General features: G+C 40.9%; 1 protein-coding gene across 3 annotated transcripts in view; it reads left to right on the top strand.

Annotated features, from left to right (window-relative positions):
- Positions 1-22,908, top strand: part of CREB5 (cAMP responsive element binding protein 5) — a 381,389-nt gene that overhangs the window by 269,562 nt on the left and 88,919 nt on the right. For all 3 annotated transcript variants that reach the window (XM_081079476.1, XM_081079475.1, XM_081079477.1), the window contains 2 exons: positions 16,505-16,631; positions 21,518-21,628. In XM_081079476.1, coding sequence (XP_080935602.1) covers positions 16,505-16,631; positions 21,518-21,628 — 238 coding nt within the window. The remainder of the gene's footprint in view (positions 1-16,504; positions 16,632-21,517; positions 21,629-22,908) is intronic.

Below are 22,908 nucleotides of genomic sequence, written 5' to 3'. Positions count from 1 at the left end.
CACAGAAAGTAGGTGGGACTGAAATTACCCTCCCAAGGGCCCCCTGGGTCCCTAGTCCTTGTAGAAAATTCGAGGAGTCAAATGCAGTGGAGTTTTTGCTCAGATGATGAGCTCCCTGCTTGATTTCAACTTTCTCCCCTAACCTATGTTTATCTTGATGGTCTTATTTATATCGATTTCCTTGTGATAAAAATAGAAGCTCAAAAAAGTGAATTTAGCACACAAGGGATGGTACTTTTGACTCGTGCCTGAGTTCCCAGATATTGTTACAAGGCTGCCCTACGTGTGGCTAGCTAGCTAGCTGCTCATTTTCTGAGTCATCTGACTTCTGAGTTTTCACTTTTTCAACAGTATAATTAAGATAGGTTCCCAGGGATTAAAACAAAACAAAACAAAACAAAAAAACCTGAGTAAAGCAGACAGTCTATATGTTGAGGCCCATATAAGGAGATCTGTGGGCACCCGACCAAATTGAGAGAAGCATTAAGAGCTATTCAAAACCTACTGAAATGTCAACACACTTTTGAAAAGGGTCCATTAGAGATGCAAATGTGTGGTTCCCTGATTATGATAAGCACTGGAAAGAAAACAGTGAAACCCATTAGGAGGTTTTGAGAACTCAGTTTTGAAGAGTGGGGAAAGCGACTCTAGTTTCTGCAGAGGGATGGGCTTCATTTCTCTCCTTAGCCTTCCTCTGCCTCCAGAACCAGCAGTTCTTATGATTTAAATGGCCCTAAAAATGCCTCCATTTTTGGATAAAGCCAATTAACTCATCTGTAAATGGACCAACTTCGAAATTTCATCCATGTCATGTAAAATTCATTTTAGGAAGATTCATTCTCTCAATTACTAACTGTAACTTTTTGTGTACAGGATCTGACATTAGAAGGTCACTTCGGGCTTTTGATATGTTTTGGTTTGTTCTTGCTGGGGTTTTTCCTATAAAAGGCTAATTGTAATTTAAAGTCTATAATTCTTACTATATAGTCTTCTACACATCAACTCACACTCGGGGTATATTTCTATTTAGTAATCATTTAGGGCTTTTCTGTGAAAAATAACTGATTCATCCAATCAGGAGGACACCTTTAATTCTGGCTGTTTTGAGTTGTATGCACATAATGTCAAATGATATTCATGGTAATAGATAAATTGGAGCATAATTTTTGTGTAATCACTCTCAATGTAAAAAAAAAAAAACGTAATTGATTTTTCCATTTTCCTTGATCTGGAAGGAATTGTATCAATTTCCAGGACGTCATAAAACAAAATATTTAAAGTATGTTTCAAATAATAAAAAAAGAAATACTTAACTTAATAAAGATGTGGAATTCATTTATGAAGAAAAACACTGGCTGTGGACCAATAGGCCAAAGAGTTTGCCAGAAGTCTGCAGTAGACAGTTATTCTTGTATGTCCACTCAGGGCCCTGTCACTCTTTAGCCCATTCCATATTAAGAAAATGAATTCTCTCAGCTATACTGAACTTTGAAATCATTGATTTTATTTACTTTGTTTTTGAGTAAAACAAAACCAAACCAAAAAAAAAACAGCCCAGAAGATATTTTTTCAATTTTCTGCCTTGTAAGGAAAGCAGTCCAAGGCACTTATAACTATTGTTCTCCATGCCCTATTTTAACTAAAGATGTTTGGCATATATGTGTGATGCTTGGAAATCTTACATACAAGTTATGGGGTTTGACCCTTCTGGAGAGCTTCAGCAATTGAAACTATTGGCGAAAATGGAAACCACTCAACTATCATAAACACAGTTGAATGTTTCAGCATTTACCTTAAGCAAAGATTGTAAGTCCTGGAATGAACATTTCCATGTAGCATTTTTTCTTTCGTGCTCATCAAGAGAAATAACCTCAGGCTTCAAAAAGGCAGAAAGATCTATTACTAGTAGCATGTAGGTAAGTAGGCCAGTCCGCATGTTGGCTCAATCCACTTAACTTCTAGAACCATTTCCAGCTATGTTATGGTATTCTTCTTTCTCCTCCATCCAAATGGAATAGAATATTCCAGAAAGTAAGCACAGATTTTTCCCAATGATCAAAAGAAATCCAAATAAGTTTACCTCTGGTAGTCAAAAGATATATAGCTCCTCACCTCAGGGAGGTATAAGTCTAATGGGAAAGACTCATAAATAAATAATCGTTCCTATAGACGTATTATAAGAAATAGCATGAAGGAAAAGTACATGGAGCCACATGACCCTCTAAATTAGAGGCACCTCTAATTTTGGTGTCAGATAAAATTTTAAGAAAGTGATATAACTGAGCCTTAAAAAATGAATAAGCATTGGTCAACAAAAGAACAGATGGCTAAGCACTTCAGGCAAAGGCAATGGCATGTAATATGGCCCTGGGGTAGGAAAGAAGTTGGCACATTCTAGGAAATGAATGGAAGTCAGGTGGATGAAACGTATTCAGTTGGGTGGGAAAGTGGTACTATAGACATCAAAGGAGTGGAATATTTAAAGGATGCTTTTATTATATACTAAATATTAAGGAAAGTCGTAGAAGACTGTTGAGCAGTGAAATGTCATGATTAGATTGTTGGTTCGGGAAGATCATTCTGGCTGTAATACAGGGGTTGGGTTGGAGAGGAGCAAAAATGGAGATAGAAATTGTTGGAAGAATCAAGTAAAAGAAGAGGGTGTTTTGGACCAAGATGTTGGCAGTGGGATGTAGCCAAGTAGATGGATTCCAGGTCTGTTTTAGGGTGAAGTGGATAGAACTTGGTAAATGGTTGGAAGCAGAAGATGAGGGATATCAAAGTTAATGCCTGGATTTTACTAACTCACTCCTATCAAATATATTTAAGGAAATATAGGGCAATTTCTAGGGAAAAGGATTTAAAGATGAGGCACTATATTAGTCTAGAGAAACAGAAGCAATAGGAGATGTGTGTGTGTGTGTGTGTGTTTGTGTGTGTATGTGTACACATACATACACTAGGGGTGACAAAAATGTATATAAGTGGACACTTTAGTCAACGTTGCTCAAACAGTAGTTTGCCATCATCAGAAGTGTCTGGACGCTGATGGTAACCACTTTGAGCACCTCTTATAACTGCAGAAGTCAAATGTGACTTGGATTTATCTTTTGTTACAGGTATATATTGTGTATTACAATTTTAGTACAGTATTCCTTTCTTGAAATATGTATATATATATATTTTTGGCACCCTCTGTATAATGAGATTCATTATAAGGAATTGGCTCACACCAATTATGGAGGCTGAGAAATCCCATAATATGCTCTCTATGCCAGCTGGAGACCTAGAAATACCGGTGGTGCAAATTTCAGTCCAGGTCCAAAAGCCTGAGAATCAGGCGCACTGATGGTGTAAGTCCCAGTCTAAGGCAGGAGAAGACTGATGACCCAGCTCAATCAGTCAGGCAGACAGAGAGAGAGAATTCAACCTTCCTCCCCCTTTTAGTTCTGGCGGCCTCAACAGGTCGGACAAGGCCCACTCACCATGAGGGAGTCGATTCGCTTTACTCAGTCACCACATCAGATGCTAATCTAGTCCAGAAACATCCTCACAGGCACACCTAGAAATAATGTTTAACCAGATATCTGGGCATCCCGTGGCCCAGTCAAATTGACACATGAAATTAACTGTTCCAGACACCACAGACAGAACTATCCATAGCGCTCAGCACAGGAACTCAAGGAATGCTGTTAGCTCTTTAGCAGGTAGGGTCAGGTGGCATTTACTACTCAGTAGTGAAAATGTTTTTCCTGGCAACTCACTGATTTATAGGAGTTCTATCATTTTCAGAATGTCCAGTCCAATGAGGCTGATGGCACACACTGAAATGACAGAACTGCTTGCTTGGGGACCTGACCTACCTCTCCTAAAGGATGTTACTCTGTTTAATAACAAATGACTAACTCTACAGCACAAAGAAATGAAACCTTCATTTCATGGTAATTAAAAGGTTCATTGTTCCTGTAGGAGAAGAAACTGCCCCCTTCTCTTACACCTCAGGGCTCCTAGTTCCTGCCCTACTTTGCTAAATGTTACCTGTACTCGGGGACCTTTGGAGCCTGCCTTTCTTCAAGGAAAGGGAATGTCCAAAAGAGGCCGAATTACCCATTTACCCCCAGCTTTGAGGAAACTCACAACTGATGTGCTGCTTCCCCAAAATAGATAGTTCTCGGCCTCTCCCAGAAGACAGGTTACCCACTCTTGATGGTATCTAATCGTCTAACTTTAGGGTTGAAAAGATCCTTGACATTTGTTGGCTCAGCCACTTTATCTGACGTGAAGAAAAGGAAACGATGAGGTCTTGAGGACACATACCAAGGTCACCAGGCAAACCAATGGCTGGGACAGTGACACCCTTGTGGGGGTGTTCAAATTCAAACCTATGTGGTGAAGGGCTCAGTCATTTCTCTGTGTCTTTTTATGATCTTCAGATGAACACATCCTGAGAAAGTCCACTCTGGCTTTCTCGTCTGGTATGCAACCGAGTTTCAGGGGCCTGAGGAGAAACCAAACTGTCATCACAGACCAGCGAAGGGGTTTCTTAGGGACTCGACAGTTCCTGTGAACAAGCTGAGCGTCTGCAAGTCCTTTCAATGTACTGTCAGTCACTTTCCATTTCTCTTTCTACTAGGGACTTATTGTCAATAGCTAAAATTGACATTTACTGTGACCATAACCCTACCACAAATTAAAATCAGACCCCAAGTCCCTCTGCGGAAGATGTTTATAAGCTGTAGGAAGACATCTGAAATGATACCAAATTATATTTTAAACTTGAAACCCCAAATGCCACATTTGTTTTGGGAGTAGGACTAAGACTGTCTGGGGAATAATATGGGAAACTGAGCAAGTCACTCCCTTTGGCATAATGCAAGGCCACCAGGGAAGGGAAAGTGCCTTCGAAGAGATGTTTTATATATAAAATCCGATGTGGCTTTTAACTAATCACTTAAGCCTAAACAAAATTTTCTTCAGAATGAACTAAAGGAAAAGGAGCCCTTTAAAACTTCATGCCTTTAAAGAACAGATGTAGATGCAGTGCATTGAGAAGGGGATTGAAAAAATATCACAATAAAACAAGTGTATCAAAATGCAAACCTAAGTTTCCAAGGTTTGACTCAGCTAATATAGACAAAAGTGTGTTTAGGACCAAAAGTTTTTATGTGACTTTTACCTTTTAGCATGTAGATAGATGTCTGGGGGTGTTTGTGTGTAGTGGGTGTGTTTATTACCCTCAGCTTTGAGGAAACTCACAACTGATGTGCTGCTTCCCCAAAATAAATAGTTCTCGGCCTCTCCCATAAGACAGGTCACCCATATGTGCATAAATCGTATGTTTATGCACATGTGTAGTATGGCCACAGTCTCAGTCTCAGAACCTAATGAAAGAACCAACTCAGGCCATAAGAAAGCTATCCTCGGTGGCTTTGCTTGTGTGTCCAGCCCATGAGTAGCTTCGAAAATAGCAAGGCCTGCTTGAAAAGCCCTTTGAGATCCTTGGATGCAAAGTTCAAGGTAAATGCCAAGTATCAGTATTATGAACTTTATTGCTATTATTTTATTAAGTGTTTCAGATTAATATCAATTTAGTTTCATGATAAGTGCTCCTGCAAAGCGGAAGAACTTGAAAAGTAGCTCGGAAAAGTTTGCACAAGGAGAACACACAAGTTTCCTAGAAACTCCACCCCTCCCCCAAGCCCCCTTGCCCAAATCAATTGTAAGTTGAGTGTCCCTTCAGGATAGTGTTTCAAGATCTCATGACCCTTAAAAAGAGGTCTGACATGGACGTGTCATGGGGGTACTGCTCCCAGAAAATAAGAGACCGTGTACAGTGAGCCAACTTCTTTAAGTCATTCAACAAACCTCTGTGAGGCTCTTATTGTGTGCTAAGCTTTTAGGGAAGAAACTGAGAGCACATGGCAGGGATGAGCCTGGCCAGATCAGAGCAGGTTTCCCCGAGATGATGACACACTGGGGCTCTCGGCAATAGAGAAGACTCTCAGATCCCTTAGAGAGGCTGGATATTTTGGGCCTTTCCCCCAAATTGCTTCACCCTGAAATTTGGAACAATATTACTTGACTTTGTATTTTAAAATGACACTAGCGGTCATTTCTTTTTCTAAAATAGATTAATCATCGCGAATAGAATATGCATTGATCATTGTCCAAGGGCCAAACACACACAAAATATTATCTCATATATGATTATCAAATCATCCTCATGCCAAACCTACCAAGTGGGTATTATAGCCCGGTTTCTGCCAGTAAGAAAAACAGAGAAGTTGAATGACTTGCCCAGGTCACACACTCACGGTCCGCGGTAGAGCCATTGGGCAGCCCAAGGCCTGTGCCTTGTCAGCCACACAAGGCCGCTTTATTCCATTTCCTGGTTAATGATGGCAGCCAGTATTATCTCTATCATTCGTGTCAGCCACTCCGACTGGAATAAATGAAAATAATAGGCCTAATTTAGGACCATGAGAGGTCTGCCAGTTCCTCCTCCTCCTCCTTGGAAACCACGCCAGACGGGGACGAATCTATTTGTTAAGAGCCTAATAAGAGGAAATTCCAAAACCTCAGTAAGCCATTTAATTGTTTTACACTATTCATTCTAGAGAGATAGTCTTTTTTCTAACTTAGAGCCCGCATGTTGCTGTTTCATTATTATTATTCTGCTTCAGTGGGGTTTGAAAGGAGCTGGTCACTATTCTCTGAATATAGTAATTTAGAAACTTGAACTTCATTATGGTTGTCTTCCAGTCATCTTGTTCCTTTTCCTTTTCCACTTAGGTCTTCCCTTCTGGCTTTTGAGTATTTTCTGTGCTTCTTTGGACCCCTCTCCAAGTTCTCCGTACCATGCCCTCTTCCTTTCCCCGATGATGTTCCGCCCTCCTCAGACCAGGATTTCATTAGGCTCACATCCCATCCTATGGCTTTTGCTGATTTGATTACAGCCATGGTTTGCAGCTCTCCATTAGGAGGTAACCTAGTGAGGGGTTTGCCAAGCCTTGAGGCAATGCCTCTTTCCTTGTCTGTGTTTCTTTGGACAACAAGTTACCCTTTCAGCCTTTCTGTTACTTTATCATTAAGAACAAAACTTGAGAAATCGGGCTTTTAGCCGCCTAAGGTTGCATAGGCCATGCATGTCACAGCTGCCCTAAGCCACTCCTGTATCATTGTCACATCCCTCTTCTGCCAGTACATTTTGTGGAGCTAATCATTTCTAGTGCCACCTCCTAAAGACCTGAAATAACACCGGTGAGTGGCTGGGTGGAGCGTGCCATAACTTTGGCCTCCCAGGAGAGGTGTTTGCAAAGTGCCTAAGAGACCCTGCCTCCAGATTCAAGAAGAGGTTAGATAAAAGCATTAGTTGGGAGCCTTGCAAAATGCATAGGATGAGTAAGGTTGCCTGGATGATCTGGGCATCCCGTGGCCCAGACAACTTGACACATGAGATTAACCATCCCAAGCACCACAGACAGAACCATCCATAGCGCTCAGCATAGGCACTTAAGGAATGTTATCTTAGCTCTTTAGCAGGTAGGGTCAGGTGACATTTACTACTCAGTTATAAAAATGTTTTTCCTGGCAACTCCCCGGTTAGGAGAATTTCTGTCATTCTTAGGATGCTCGATGTAGACCCAGTCCCAATGAGGCTGATGGCTCACATTGAAATGACAGAACTGCTTACTTGGGGCCCTGACCTACCTCTCTTACAGGATATTACTTGGTTTAATAACAAATGACTAACTCTAGAGCACAAGAGTGAAACCTTCATTTCATGCTAATTAAAAGGGTCATTGTTCCTGAAGGAGAAGAAACTGCCCCTCCCATCCCACTTTTGTTTTTGCTGATAGTTCTAACTGCAGTTAGAGCCATCTTTCAGCTGCAAAAAATATTTCAGACCTAGGTTTTGGGGGTTTGTGCTGGGTATGGATTCCACCAGAAATTACTCGTTAAAATATGATACCTGACAAGCAAAAATGTCCAGAAGAAACCCAAACAGAATTGCTGACTTAAGAGTGGGGGGGGAGGGGAAGCAGGGTTGTGTCTGCAAGCTCAGCGAGCTCTGGGCCTCTACAGAACATCTAGGCAAGTGCGCTAGTGAATGTTTTCATGAATTATTCATTTATGGTGAATGAATGCGAGCAGCAATTTCATGTCATTTACATGCTCATAATCAGAGGGCTGCTTCCTTGTCCCTTATGAAGCAAGGAGGAAGCTGGTGAACAACTCACAAACAGGAAGAAATTTTACTTAGAGATATAACTCTGTCAAGAAAGTTTTTTTCCCACCAGCCAGATGTATATCATTTATTTGAGCCTGCATTTAAAATCATCTTTTATTTTGTGTCTTTGATCTGCATTTACTTGCCTTTTCTAAGGGTAACTATGAATAATTGATGCAATGGAGAAATTATTGGCTAATTGAAAAGCCATCTCTTCAAGTCTTTAAGTCTGACCCATGGCTAAAACCAAGCTGTTCAGGCATTTAGGGGCTTTTATAAAAGATCTTTAAAAAGAGCCTTTAGCTCTTTACAAGGAAAAAATACCAGATTTTGAAAACAGAATATTCCCCCCCCCATAGTAGTAGTGTCCATCAGAAACCAATCTAACTGTGTTTTTGGTTAACTTAAATAAATCAGGCTGACTGTATGATGAATTCAGATTAACGGTACAGAAATCAATCATTAAAAGAGACAAAAAACAGATTGATTTAATAGTCTTAACAGAATGGATGTAAATTTGCTTCTCCCCTCTTCTTATTGCTCTCTGTTTAAAACAGTTGAAAGCACGAGTAAACATCTCTTCTGCTTGACCAGAGGCAGCATATATGCTGTAAAACCCAGTAAAGGCTCCAACCAGCAGGATACAGCTCCGTTAGCTGTATTATGTTTTATTAGTACCGTTGGCTCTCCCGCAGCCCGGCTTTCGTTTAAAGAAAAAGATGTTACATTTCCAAGGTATCAGACAGTGTATCTATAAAGTCAAGGCGTCAGTAGTACAAAACTGATTTTAAAAGAGGACCAAATTTATCTTGTGCAGTAAATCGAATTTCCGACACCCCTGTTGATAATGATTCCAAAAGTGTTCTTGTCAATATCTATATGTCAGTGCAAAGCAGACACGAGATGTTTAGTTGACCATGATGTGGGTGTAACTGGTACCACCAAGCCCAGAGCTCTGAACGTTATAAAGTGCAACCTTCTTGCAGGGCAGGCATCCAAGTTTTAAAACATTACATAGATTGGAGACAGATGAGCGGTCCTGAATTGTTCTTGGCCTTTTCTTATGAGTCGCTTAAAACATAATTTCAAATGGAAATTAATTTAATTGATGCAAAAACAAATGGGTCTAGAACTCATCTGAAAGCTTGAGTTTAATCTAAGGCACATTGATAAAAAGTACAGATTACCTTGGAGGTAAACTATGTATGCTTTCCAAGAACAGAAATGGGTCATATTAGACTGTTAGGTAAATTGGAGTTTCATTTATGATTTGTAAATCAAGTTCTCGTAAGTTAGCGAAGATATTTTATTAAATTCTGTTCTTGCAATGTCCATTGTTAGTTGAAGAGATCCTTAATATCTATGTTCTCATTAAGTTAAGAAATATTTATTAAACATCTATTAGGTATCATGTGCTTTCTTCAGTTTTAGAAGTATCTGCATTGGTAAATAAGGCAGACACCATCTCTGACTTAGGAAGTTTCTTGTCTAGTTGGGAACAGAGACATTTTGAAGAATCACTCAAAATCACTGAGTAATTTTAATTAGGAAGCTGAGATGGTAAACTCCAAGAGACCTTGGAACACATCTGTTCTGTTTATCATCCTATGGTCACCAATTAGAAATGTGTCACTGAATTATTATGCAAATGACCTAACTTGCCAAACTAGTTTTTCACAGAAATGAGACTGTACAGAGCCTAACAAGTGGTAGGTGCTTCATTGATTTTTGATTGATTGATGGATTGATTGAATACATGTTGATAAATGTGACTAGAGAAAAGTGCAGGGTGTACTAAGATCACTCCAAAAAAGGCCCTAACCTGGTGTGATTGCCCAAAGAAGGTGGTAAGGATTATTTCTATTCCAGTCTCTGTGTCTGCAAGGAAGATGGCATTTCCATGAAGCTGGAAGAAAGTCACTAAGGCATGTGTATGAAGCTCAGGACAGTGAGGGGACAGATGGAGCCATGTCAAGTTCTATCCCAAGGAGATGGGCTTACTGGTATCTCTGACGAGCTGGAGCATTTGCTGATTTGCACTGGCTGTTTTACCAGCTTTTTCGGACAGGTTGGGGCCTACGGGGCAGGGCAGAGGATAGGATACAGACACAAGGGCAACATTCTCTTCCTGGACACCAAAGGAAAAGGAGGCGGGGGGAGTTCTTGCAGGGAGACTCCAGATCTTTAGCAGAGGTCCTCCCGTGAGCCTAAGGAAGCTTTGAAAGGGAAAATATGTATTTTAGTTGAATTCTGCTGATATTTTTGTGCCCTCTCCCAGGCTAAATATTTCCACGTCTTTGTCTTAAGTTTCTCATGGATTAAAGGGGAAATATTGTATTTGCCATCTGACTTCAGGAATTTGGCGGTGAGACTGTGCAGAGTGTGAGTTCATTAAAAAAAAAAAGAAGATACAGGTAATATGATGTCTTAAAATATGGCCCAATTGTTTTCCCAATTATTGCTTCTGTTGGATTTTTGTCATTGTTTTCAGGAAAAACAAGATACTGAGAACTGATCTCTGGGGAACTAGTTTGGTTCCATTTTGAGGAAATATTTTCAAGGATCCTTTCTGAGAAATAATGTGAAGTCATTTTGAAAGTCTGTAAAATTGTGGGTGAGAACAGTCCATTTGCCTCTGTAGAAGAGTTTAGGATTCTAAAGTTGACGTTTCTTTTTTTTTTTTTTTTTAAAGAAATATACTCAGGGAGTTTGAGATATTTTAACATTTGTTAAACTGTAGCTCTTTAATTAAAGCTCAGGATTGTTGTTCTTTAAGTCCCCAACCTTCAGCCACAGTTTCTCCTCTGAAGTTTAGGGATTAATCTGCTGTTTGATCACTGTTTCAGAATAATAATAATCATTTCAACAACTAATTTTATTGAGCATTTTTAATATATTTAATATGTGGTAATTCATGTAATGCCGTGAGGTAAATATCTCTATCATCCTATTTTACAGTTGAGGAAACTGAGGCACAGAGAGAGGCCAAGTAACTTGCCCAAAGTCACACAGCTAGTAAGTGGCAGAGCTGGGATTCCACCCTTGGTAAACCATCTTCTAAGTCCATCCTCTTCACTACCCCATTTTTACAATGCAATTACGACCCATGGAAAAATTAACTCTATTAATAGTCTTTGTAATTCCACTTGATTATCCTGACAATTTGCTTTCTTTACAAAAAGAGGAATTTTAAAATTTCACTCAGGGAAAGAATGGGTAAATAAGCATTTCTCATTACAAACTGCCTTCTCTTAAGATTTAAGAGTTTGTACTCTCTTCTTGAGCTCTTCAGTCTCCCCACCCCAAACAGAAACTAGTTTCCCAAGTTAGGCCAGAAGACTTCCTTTAAGGTGCAAAGGAAGCGCTCCTTTCTTTTCATAAGCAAATACAAAGATAGCGGGTACTAAGCTTTCTCCAGTCTGTGTGAAATTATGCTATACTTAAATGAGAAGGGAGTGCGAGCCCCATGGAATGTATTGGGTTCTTTTTTCATCACTTCTCTCGCTTTTTAGGGATACTTTCAATATAGGATTTATTGACGTTCCCAATGTAGTCTTGACTTTAAGAACTAAGTGTTGTGCCGGCTCAATTTTATTTAACATAGACCCTGACCACCTCCTATGAGTCAGGTGCTGGGGAAAGCACTGTAAATGTATCAGTGAGCAGTGGTAAATACCCGTATCACAATGATAGTCTTGCTAGATTAAGAACATCTGATTTCATTTCAAGGCCTAGAATCTGAATTTTAGAGTTTCAAGAGATTTCCAGATGGGTAGTCTAATCCACTCATTAAACAGATGATGAAATGGAGAGCCCAAAGTAAAAGACCGTTTCTTCCCCAGCGTCAGAAACGCTAATAGCAATGGCATTTGGATCTCCTCCCTGCCCACTCTTTTTTCTGTTTTATTGCTGTGGAGCTTTTCTTATTCTGCCCCATCCCCTAGTCCTTTTGTTGTTATTTTTTCAAATCTCCTCAAGATTTCTTAGCTATCTATTATCTAATTTTGATGCTAATATTGATTTTCTAATTTTTTTCACCTAACTTTTTTCATCGTTTGCTTTTTCTCTTTGCTTGGCCACATAACCTGGCAGATGTGTCTCTCCTGAGAATTTAAGAAACAATCCTGGGATGTCCTAGATCTTGTCACCACCTGGGAAAGGAGAGCAGTCTTCAGGGACCCTCCTGAGACCTTCCAAACAAAAACACTGGCCCTTCCCTCCTTCCAGAGAGATAGCTGGGCTTGTCCAAGGGCAGGGAAAACCAGCAGACACAGCTCTTGCTTTTCAGACACCCCTAGACTGGAAAACATCCTTTGGGGGGAAAAATGAGGACAGGAAATCGCTTGCTGTGGTACCTAGCATTCTGTTAAGGACAGTGAAAACACAGTCTGTCATCCTTGACATTTTAATTGAAAGAAAAGCTTACATAGATTTCAGCCGTAAGCAGTATGTTTATACAAGTGTATAAAGAGGAATAATCTGTCAAGTTGGAAAACTCTTAATGCTGCAGGACTCAGTTTAGTAATTGAACAATCCAACATGAGCTCACACATCTTACCTTGTTCCATGCCTCAATAATTTTTAGTAGAAATACTTTACCTAGAGGCATATGGTTATTAAAAAGTAGGCTCGGCTTGCTCAAAGTCTGGAATTATTAGCTCATGGCAACAAGCCTGCACTGGAGAGAAACTGTTGGGTCTTTGTTTTCACAACTTTACCACAATTTGCCATCTTATTTTCAGAGTCTAGCTGATGTGTTGTTTGGGAAGTTTTGTGTTTTTTTTTTTTCTTTTTAAAGGAAGAAAACATAATTTCACATGGATGAGTGACTTCTCATGTTAGCAGTATTGCAGAATTTTACTACTTCATTGGAAAGTCCAAGGAGCAGTGTGAATATCAAAGGAAATGGACCGTGAATTTATTTTAGTATAAAAAAATCAATAATAACTTAGTTATGGGAACCATCAAGGTGTGATAGGGGAAACTTTCTGTTGCAAGTTGAGTAGAAATCCTGCTTCTTTTCATGACCCATCTTACCTTGGGCAAATTTAAATGTTTCTGAGTTCAGCTTACTCCTGAGTAAAATGGGAATAATATGCTCTACCTACCACATTGCATTGTTTTAAGTCACGTGAAGGAAGAAATATTTTGAAAAATGTGAAGCAGTTTATAAATGCAATATAAAAAGTCTTATGCAAGTGCAAGGTATTAAATAATAATTATTTCTGTATACACAAGGGGAATTAGACAATTAATGCAATTATTCTGATACCACTCTTGCTTCAATGATCTGACTATTCTGGACAAATGATTATTTCCTGGGCCAAGTTACATAATTACTTCAGTCTAGTCCTTTGTATACCCAGTGATGGATAGGCATACATTTTTTTTCTTCTTTCAGTTTTTGCAGTTTTAAAAGCCTCAGCAAGCAGCCTAGAAAACTCAATCGGTTTTATAGGTGGGGTTGGGGAAATTACTTACAGAACCTCTGTAAAACAATAATTCAGAATTATTCAGAATTATTCAGTACGCAAGCATACATGCTTCTCAAATAACCGTGTTCCCTTCCAAGTATACATTGCTAATTGGTCTGATAAGCATCATTAGGTAATTATTATTATATTCCCAAGGGAACCCAGTACCTTGAAAGGCTTTCTTAATTAATGAGGGAATACTTGATATTTTAAAATCTAGTAGATTTATGCGTGTGGGGAAATAACTGACTTAATAAGAACACTGAATTAAATGAAACGTACCATTCCCCAATTATTCTATACAACTGGGAGTTTTCCCTAGTCTTGGGAAGAATGAAAATTTGTTTTAAATTTACTTACTTTTGCATCTTCCTTTGCCTCACCAGTAAGTTGTTTAATTATTTTCTTTTTTAAAAGAACCCATCGATAAAAAGCGATAACCAGATTTTCATTAATATGGCACATTGGAAGCAAAATGTAAATGATGATAATATGTTGCTCTTTGTTCATGAGGATATTGCCAATCAACATAATCAAAAGAAGTCTTAGTTGTTTTTCCCATAACAGTTTTTGCTTATCCCTAACTATCTATAATGGAGCCATTCCCCCTGGTGACTAGGGGAACAGACAGGGTAGAAGGCTGTATGCATATATGTAATGTATGTATAGATGTATGTATGCATGTTTGTATGTATGTATACACATCTATCTATCTGGATGGAGATATAGATAAATAGATGAAAGGGTGAATGGATGGATGAATAATTAATTACCGTGGCTATCTGTAGGGATACTCTCAGTGAATCTTCCTCATTATGAAACTGAGTTCAGATTATTAATCTTGTACTTAGAGGAACTGACTGGTATTAAACATAATATGCTTTGATATACAGCTGTTTTCCTTTCAGCAAATGTCCCACACAAAACATTGAAACTAGAGAATGTAAAACAAACGTCTGTTGACTGAGCCGTATGGTACACCTATATACCTCTGAATGAGATAAGACTTTAAGATTCAGTGAAGTTACTGCCTGCTGTAGAATTTTGGAGCATTTGCAACGGGGAGTTTCCTACAACTGTAAAAGCTGAAGGGCATTCGGTGGCCCTGTTAATCCTTGCTGTTAATCCAAACTCTAGAAGTCTCCAGGGCACATGTCAAGAACTAACCACGTACTTGATTTGCTTCTCTGAAAGCACTCATTTCATTGTGGCTACGGACATCAGCCTATCTAGGTAACTGCTCATACACACATTCTACTAAAAAAAAAAAAGAACTGGGTGTGATCTGTGTCCATCTACATAAACCCTGTGTAAAAGCTTTATATTCTTTGTGTATTTTCATATATACAACTTCTTAAACATAGAAATATTGACTAACTTATGACTAATCCTTTGATGATGGTTGTGTCTCTGATAACTAGCTATATTTCCAAAGGAGCTGTCAGGCAGAAAGTAGAAAACTGAATCTTCTTTGGAATTATAACAGCAATGCAAAGAAAGCCCGTGTTGGCTTTCGTTCCCCTTTGTCTCCGCTTCGCCACGAGTCACCCATGATTCGTGGAGGCAGATGAGCTCCAAAGAAGAGGCATCTCATGCTACTCTGATGGGGCTCGGGACGGGGCTGACTTTCCCGGAAGCATAGGGAAGCACTGGCCTGCACAGAACGTCTCTGTCTGCAGCCTTCACCCAGCAATTAACATAAGGGCTGTTTTTTTGTTGTTGTTGTTTAATTTTAGGAAATGCAGTAATTTTGCAGGCACTCATTTCTATCATGGCATTTAGGATAAGGTGGTATACAAATTCAGAGGTCCTGAGGCATGTTTGTTTATTTGTTTGTTTTGTTTGTTTGTTAAGTCTTGAAGTTCACGGTTTGACATGTATACAGCTCCCCAGAGCAAAAGCATCAGGAGGTTGAGAATGTAGCCAAAGAGGTCACTTGTTTGCCATTTTTCATAAACACAAATAATTCCCTTTTCCCCTCAGTCCCACATTCCCTGGCTCATTAAACCAATTGAAGGCCCTTAAAATTTTTTTCTGGCAAATTGAAGCAAAATCTCAAACTATGTACTCCCCCGAGGAACGCAGGCTTACCCACGTCCTGCAGGTCAGGCCAAAATCAGTTTCTGTCAAACAGCCTAACACCTCAAGTTATTATAAAATGAGGGATTGGAAATTGGGGGCTGGGCCCTGGCCTCGCCCCGAGAAAGGCCGGTACAGTGCCGTGAAAGCAATCCGGCTGCTTTCCTTTGTGTCCTGGCTTTGGTATTTTTCCACTCACTGGGGAGAACAGTGAAAGTCAAAAAAAAGATTTCTATGGGGAGTTGATGAATGAAGTTGGCTCTGCAAATCCAGATAGTGCAAGTGTGTCCAGAGCAAAGCCAGGAGGGCTTCCAGGCAGAGCTATGGGAGAGTGTGGCTAAAACACACGTACCCAGATCTCAGGCTCCGAGATCCTCCAGGGGGCAGAAACTTCCCGGTATACACAGGATTTCACCACCGGGTCTCTTTCCTGAGACGCGAGGGCAGCATGTTGTCTGTGGCAAGTCAGTTAGATAACAGAGGCCAGGAAATGAAGTGGAATTTGATGTATTAAACTAGGAAGCAGCAAAGGAAGCCGGGCTTGTGTTTTATTTGTTATTATTTCCCTAATATCCTCAATGCCGTGGCTCCCATCAGAGGACCTGATGTGCTGCGCCTGGAATGGTGTATTCCCAGCTGATTCGGGACACGGCGAAACAGGCAGTGAATGCCCTTGTCCAGAGCATCAGGAATAATACTTGCTGTTTTTCTTCGTTCCCAGGCCTGTCCCAGGCTCTCTATCTTCTCTGCTACACCTCCACAACAGACAGAGACAGCCCATGCCAGCCTCGATGCCTGGGACCCTGCCCAACCCTACCATGCCAGGATCTTCTGCCGTCTTGATGCCAGTAAGTACTCTTCCTTTCTGCAGCGTCTTGCCCCATTTGAAAGAGTAGAGGAAAAGCTGACAGGGAAGAAAGTGGCTTCCTCTGTATAGAGAGTTGAGCTGTGTGCCAGGTGGCTTTGAAGGCCCAGGTGTCCATCTCTAGGCATCTTGCTGACTTTCCCGCCCTTCAGTGATTCCTTCCTGAGACATGGGCCCATCTTCCGACTGGTGACAATGAACTCGCCGCACTCAGGGAATGGAATTTGTGCAGGGACACAGAGTTTTATGACTACTCCAAAGTCCACAGCGTGGACATCTTACTCTGTTTATAGAGTATTCTTAGACAGGGAGTGGTCTAGCCAGGACTCAGAGTAATAACAGTAACAATATTAACCATGGTACTTAATAGCTCTAACATGGATTCGTGCATGTCGTGTTCTATTAATCATTCTAGCAGCATTTTTTTGAGTGCTTACCATATTCTAGTCACTCTCTAGGTACCTCATCAGCCCACGGTACAATCCTACGAGGTGGGATTGTAGTCATACAATCCTATGACTACCCCATTTGTTTGAATGAGGAAAGTATGGCAAGAAAGTTGCTTGTCTGAGAAGTAGAGCATCTGACCTTTGAACCCGGACTTTCTGGCTCAGCTCCAGAGCCCACTTTCTTAACCACTACACGATCCGTACATTCCCTTCTTTCTCATAACAATCCTATGAATATGCCCTTTACAGATGGAGAAACTGAGGCACAAGAGACTTGCCTAAGGTCACAAGAACTAGTAGGTGATAGAGCCAGGACTTAAATCCAGGTATTCTGGATTTATAATAAATGATACTCATAATCATTGTATGGTCCCCCGCCCCCTTGAAAACGATAGATGAACGTAGAAGGGAGATACAGATTATTCCGGAGCACACTGTGCTGTCCATGGGGTCTCCTCCCTGTCCTTCAACATCCTCCCTGGCATTGTGCATTTGTGAACATTCGATGGCGGGTGTTTTTATTCCCAGGCCCCAAGAGTTCTCAAAAGCCCTAGAAGCGATATGACAATTCAATTAAAACCCTCCCATGACAATATCAGCAATGCCTTGCAAAGCATTTTCACATTTTAAGGAATTGTCTACCTATGGTATTTCATGTTGTTCTCACAGCAATCCTGTGGGGATATGATAGTCGAAATTACTGATATACTCATCGTACAGGTGTAAAGCTGAAGAGAAAGAAGTTGAAAGGAGTTATCTAATGTCACACAGCTGGTGAGTGAACAGTTGTGACTAGAACCCGCATCTCAGCTCACGCTGAGAAGCTCAGATTATGGCAGGTTGAGCAGTTTAGTCCTTTATCCAAGTGGAGGTAGGGGACTGGAGAAGGGCCTACTTTAGAGAAGTGGACTTGCCCACTGTAAATATCGGGTGGTTCAGGCTAGAAACAGTCTTTGCAAAATTGGTCCAGAAGGACAGCTGACTGACTGCATCTGCCCTGCTCAACTGAATCGCCTTTCGATGGAGGAAAACAGCACCGTCAATGTCATGCCCCCAGGTTTTATTCAACCCAACTCATTGCATCTTCATGCGTCTTCTACCACCAGCTATCTTCATTTAGGCTCTAAGTTCCTCTTTTCCAAAATGAGCCTCCTCTCAGAAATTCTATGCATGGTTCAGAAGAATACTACGGCAGTCACCTTTTGTTCCATTTGACTAAACTGTGTGCCAATCCCAGGGACAAAGGTGGGACCCTTGGGCTGAAAGGGCCTAGAGAAAAGGTGTGTGGGCCCAGTTCCCACCCCATGACTTCATCGTATACAACTTGAACTCCTGTTGATGCTTCAGGATGGAAACAAATGATCAGGTGCATTGTAAAGAGTCAGAGGAGATGAAAAGTCTGCCTGCACAGGTAGCATCAGGAGTCCCCAACCCCACGTGTCAGTGATGGGTACACCTGCCACGACGATATTGTCAATCTAGAGCAGTGATTCTCAACGGGGGGCGGTTTTGTCCCCCATATCTGGAGACACTGTTGGTTGTCCCAGCTGGGGAGGGGAGTGCAACTGCCATCTAGTGGGTACAGGCCAGGATGCTGTGAAACATCCTACAATGCACGAGCACGCCTCCACAACAAAGAACTGTTTTCCCCAAATTGTCAATAGTGCTCAGGTTGAGAACCTGAGGTCTAGAGTGGCGCTACGGTAACTAGTGAAAATGACTATAAAATCTCTAAAAGGCATATCCTAAGAGTTCTAGGCCCTAGATATCTGGGCCTTTTCTTCCTTATTATCAAATCCCCAACTCCTGTGCTATAATGTTGGCATGTTAAGCATGGTCTTCCTCTAGAGTTCCTGCCCCAAGAAACCATGATTCCCTGGGTAGAGAAGGTAAGTCTATGTCTGTAAGTGAAGGTGAGCTGCTTAGTTGATTTGTAGTGCCTGCTGTTATGCCGCACATTTCACAGAGCCTTAGGTCTGGAACAAAATGATGTATTTGGTCATTCATTCCTCCATTCATTTCATAAACTTTTGTTGAGCACCTTCTATGGGCCGAGTCACTGTGCTAACTGCTGGGATGTGGTGAAGAACAGGCAGGCTTTGCCCTTAAGGAGTTCACTGGGCGATGATATCCTTCCTTGAAAGTCAAATGCTTAAATCATTCAGTAGCCTGAACACCCATGTATTACTATAAAAGCCCAGTGAAGTGCAGACAATTTAGCTCCTGTTTTTAAGGGAAAAGAAGCTCACGCAAGGGTGAAGTCCTTTGCCTGGATGTTTCATCTACTAAATGTTGCCTGGTGCTCAGCAAAGCCCCTCCCATCTGCTGACCCCTCATTCTTGTCACCTCATCAAAGCCACACTCATGGTGAAAGCCTTCTTAGTACAAAGCACCAGCTAGTTGTTTGGAAAAGGCTCTTGCTGACCCCTATAGTCATTTAGATGGAAAAAGGCAATTTTTTCAAGAGAGAGAAATCAGCCTTTTTTCAGTGTTCTGTTCAGTTTGTGAGTCATGGGGTAGGAGTAGTCACAGACTGTAATGTTTCCGAAAAGTGGGAAGTATGGCCGACTTTGGGCTACTCTCACTTCTTCATCGTGCATCATGACCAGTAGCTTAGAAACCTCCAGACACTTGTGAACAATCCTTCTTCGGAAAACAATCCTCCTTTGGAAAGCTCACCTGGACTTGATTTCCCTCTCGGAGAAGGTTACCAATTGGAAAAAGGGGTCAGATGTTCCTTTAACTCTTCTATCTCCCAGCCTCGGGAAGTGGGAGTTATAAGAAGGCTTTTTTAGAGCAATGCGCATGACTTAAGGAGAGAAACACGCATGTAGTTTGTGGCACTGAACGGCGCACTTAAAAATAGTTTAAATGGCACATTTTATGTTACGTATCTCTTACCATGATTTTAAAACATAATTTAAAAAAGTAGAATTCCTAGGCTGTGTGGAGATTTCGGGGGATATGAGCATGAATATTTTAGTTTACTGAACTGATAAAGCCTCAAAAAATTTTGCTGGAGTGCTCTAGAAAATTCCTTCTTTAAATAGCTCCCTTTGAAACAGTTTCATATGTCCATACATTGCTAGATCACTGAGAAACTGACGCAGGCTGGAGTAAGGCAGATGGTGCTGTGCAGTGACAGGGAGTGTCCAGGAGAAGGCTTTTAGCAGCACCTCTGCTCACCCACACATTAGTGTCATAATTACACCCCGCCCCTGGGGTGGGCACAGCAGGGATTGCAGTCACAGAATCTCAACAATGGCAGAGATTTAAAGGGTCATTTAGTTCAACTGTCACTTTCAACTCTCTCAGCGATAAGGAACTCTGTATTTTCCAAGCCTACCTGGGCTAAGTTGAGCAGAAACCTGGTTCCCTAATATTTCCGACCATTGATTTCATTTCCAACCTTTGGCAAATGGAAAAACTCTTGCACTGAAGAATCTATCCCCCCACTCCCCCAACCTCTACCCCCAGGAAAGTCTAATTGTTTTCTGTGTGATTTCAGTATTAAGCATACTGGCTTTATTTTGGTTCTTTGAAAAGTGCTGATTTTTTACTAACCAGAAAATATTCATCAGACAGACCCTCCCATGACTGAACGAGAGATTTGCTGGATTTCCTTTTGAACAGGGGCACCCTGGAGACAAAAATTCCAGAACTCAGTGCAGATATTCCAATGATGTTTGTTCTAGACACAATGGTGGGTTAGCAGGACGATGAGGGAGCAGTTGATCACGGGTCATACACTATCTCAGCTGCTTTCTCCACCTGCCCAAAGGCCTAGTCCTGCCATGGGGCTGCGAACTGCTGCTGTGTGGAGTTATGAGCAGGTAACAGTGAGGAGGGCATGTGCCAGAGGCAGAGGCTCAGATACTCATGCTGGATCATTTCAACGGTGTTTCTAAGCAAGAGCAACAGGAGGACCTACCAGCATTGCTTTTAAAATTAATTGCATCTTTTTTCATTGCTAGAATGAGTCATGTTTCTGTATAACATTTGGGGGCTCGGGAAGCCATAGATAACCGGAGATAACCATTTGGTATATAATATATCCTTCCAGTATTTTTCTATGCATATGCTATTCTTTATAGCTATAAAAATAAGCAGGATTTGTGATAGGTAAAGGGTTTGCAAAAGGGGAAACATTCCATACTTTTGTTTGGAAACGATCTTCGTGACAAGGTAGTTTTCTTGGGCATGGGGCATCTTCTATAGAAGGAACAGCTTTGGGCGATCCTTTGATGTGGTTGGGCTCAAGGCTCAGGAGTGCATTGCTTACTCTTCACCAAACCACAGGCTTTCTCCAGAGTTATTCAAAGAAATTCTAAAGGATTCATTTGGAAGAGAAATGCAGCTTTGTCTATTACCTAGACTGCCCTTCTCAGACTTCTGATTCTGTTGCTTTCCTTTCTCTTAGATGGAGAGACAAATGTCTGTGAACTCCAACCTCCTGGGAATGCAAGGTCCAAATCTCAGCAACCCCTGTGCTTCTCCTCAAGTCCAGCCAATGCATTCAGAAGCCAAAATGGTAAGGAACGGTTATCATCATCCTTTTGTTATTTCATGACTATTTCTTTTGATTTCTACTTGGAATTCCAAATTTTGGCCAAGTTAGGTAGGCGGCTCTGTCTTTGTTTTGGTGAAGTAGGTCTTTCTGTGGAAAGGCAGTGCAGAGCTTGGCTCTTTCTTTGAGGATATTTGTTACTGACCCTCGGCATAGATGGTCGTATAACAAGCATTGGATAAGCATGTGACCTTAGTGAAGGGACATTTAGAAGTTGGGGGAGGTCCATAGCAGTTGAGGTGGGCTACACCTAAGTATGTGTGTATTTGCTGTAATCTAAAATTAAAAATAATCCAGAGTTTCTTTTCTTCAAGATGGTCACAGTTTCGATGCGACTCTCCCTGTCCCAATATCCATCAAAACATACATGTGATTTTTAAGCACACGGTGTTATGGAAATATTTTGCGTTTTTGTTATTTTTGTCAGATGTGTCATTGCTTGGAAAGGATCAGAGCTTGGTTTTCTTGCAGAGTAACTACAACCCTAACTGAAATACATGATTTCAGGTGACAACCTTCAGTGACTTTTAATGAATGAGACTTATGTGCAGTAAGGTCAGTCTTTCCTATCACAGTGACAGATATATGCATTTATGTTCTACTAAATATTAATAAAAAGCAACATATGCCTGACTTTGCAAAATAAAGTATATTTGCTGGTTACATTTAGGGAAGTTGTTTGAAGTAGGTCATTCAATTTTTGGATAGTTAAATTCTAACACCAAATTAGTAAGGCATCAGATGACAACAAAAGACACTGTGGCAAGGTTTTCAGTATCTGATACTGAATGATAGCTTTTGCTAGACATTGGATATTTATTTGGTTTGCTGATTGACAGCATTAGGGACTGTCTGATGGGTGGTGTGACAATGTTCTTGACAGTTCTGAAAATTAGTCATCAAAACCTATTGACTTCATTTTCAATGGCAGCAAGGTTTTTGTTTGTTTGTTTGTTTGTTTGTTTGGACCTCTGCTTTGGTCACTTTCTCTTGGAAACTTCACTCATTTGACTAGCAGCTTCTTGACCCAAGGAAGCAACTGAGCTCCCAGTGTTGGCTACCTTGGACAAATAAAATCTGCGGTCAAGAGAGTTCTCGTTGCGGTGCCACGGTCCCTGTGACATGCCAAATGGCACCAGCATCTTCAGCAAAGCTCGTTAAATCTTCTTGGAGTCGGCAAATATTTTTTCAACTTAAGCCCTATAGAGCCAAACCAAATACTTGCTGGCAGAGTAAAGTTCAAA

This window comes from Rhinolophus hipposideros, assembly GCF_964194185.1.
Source record: "Rhinolophus hipposideros genome assembly, chromosome: 18".
NCBI classification, from domain to species: domain Eukaryota; kingdom Metazoa; phylum Chordata; class Mammalia; order Chiroptera; family Rhinolophidae; genus Rhinolophus; species Rhinolophus hipposideros.
This window is presented reverse-complemented; position numbering and strand designations above follow the sequence as displayed.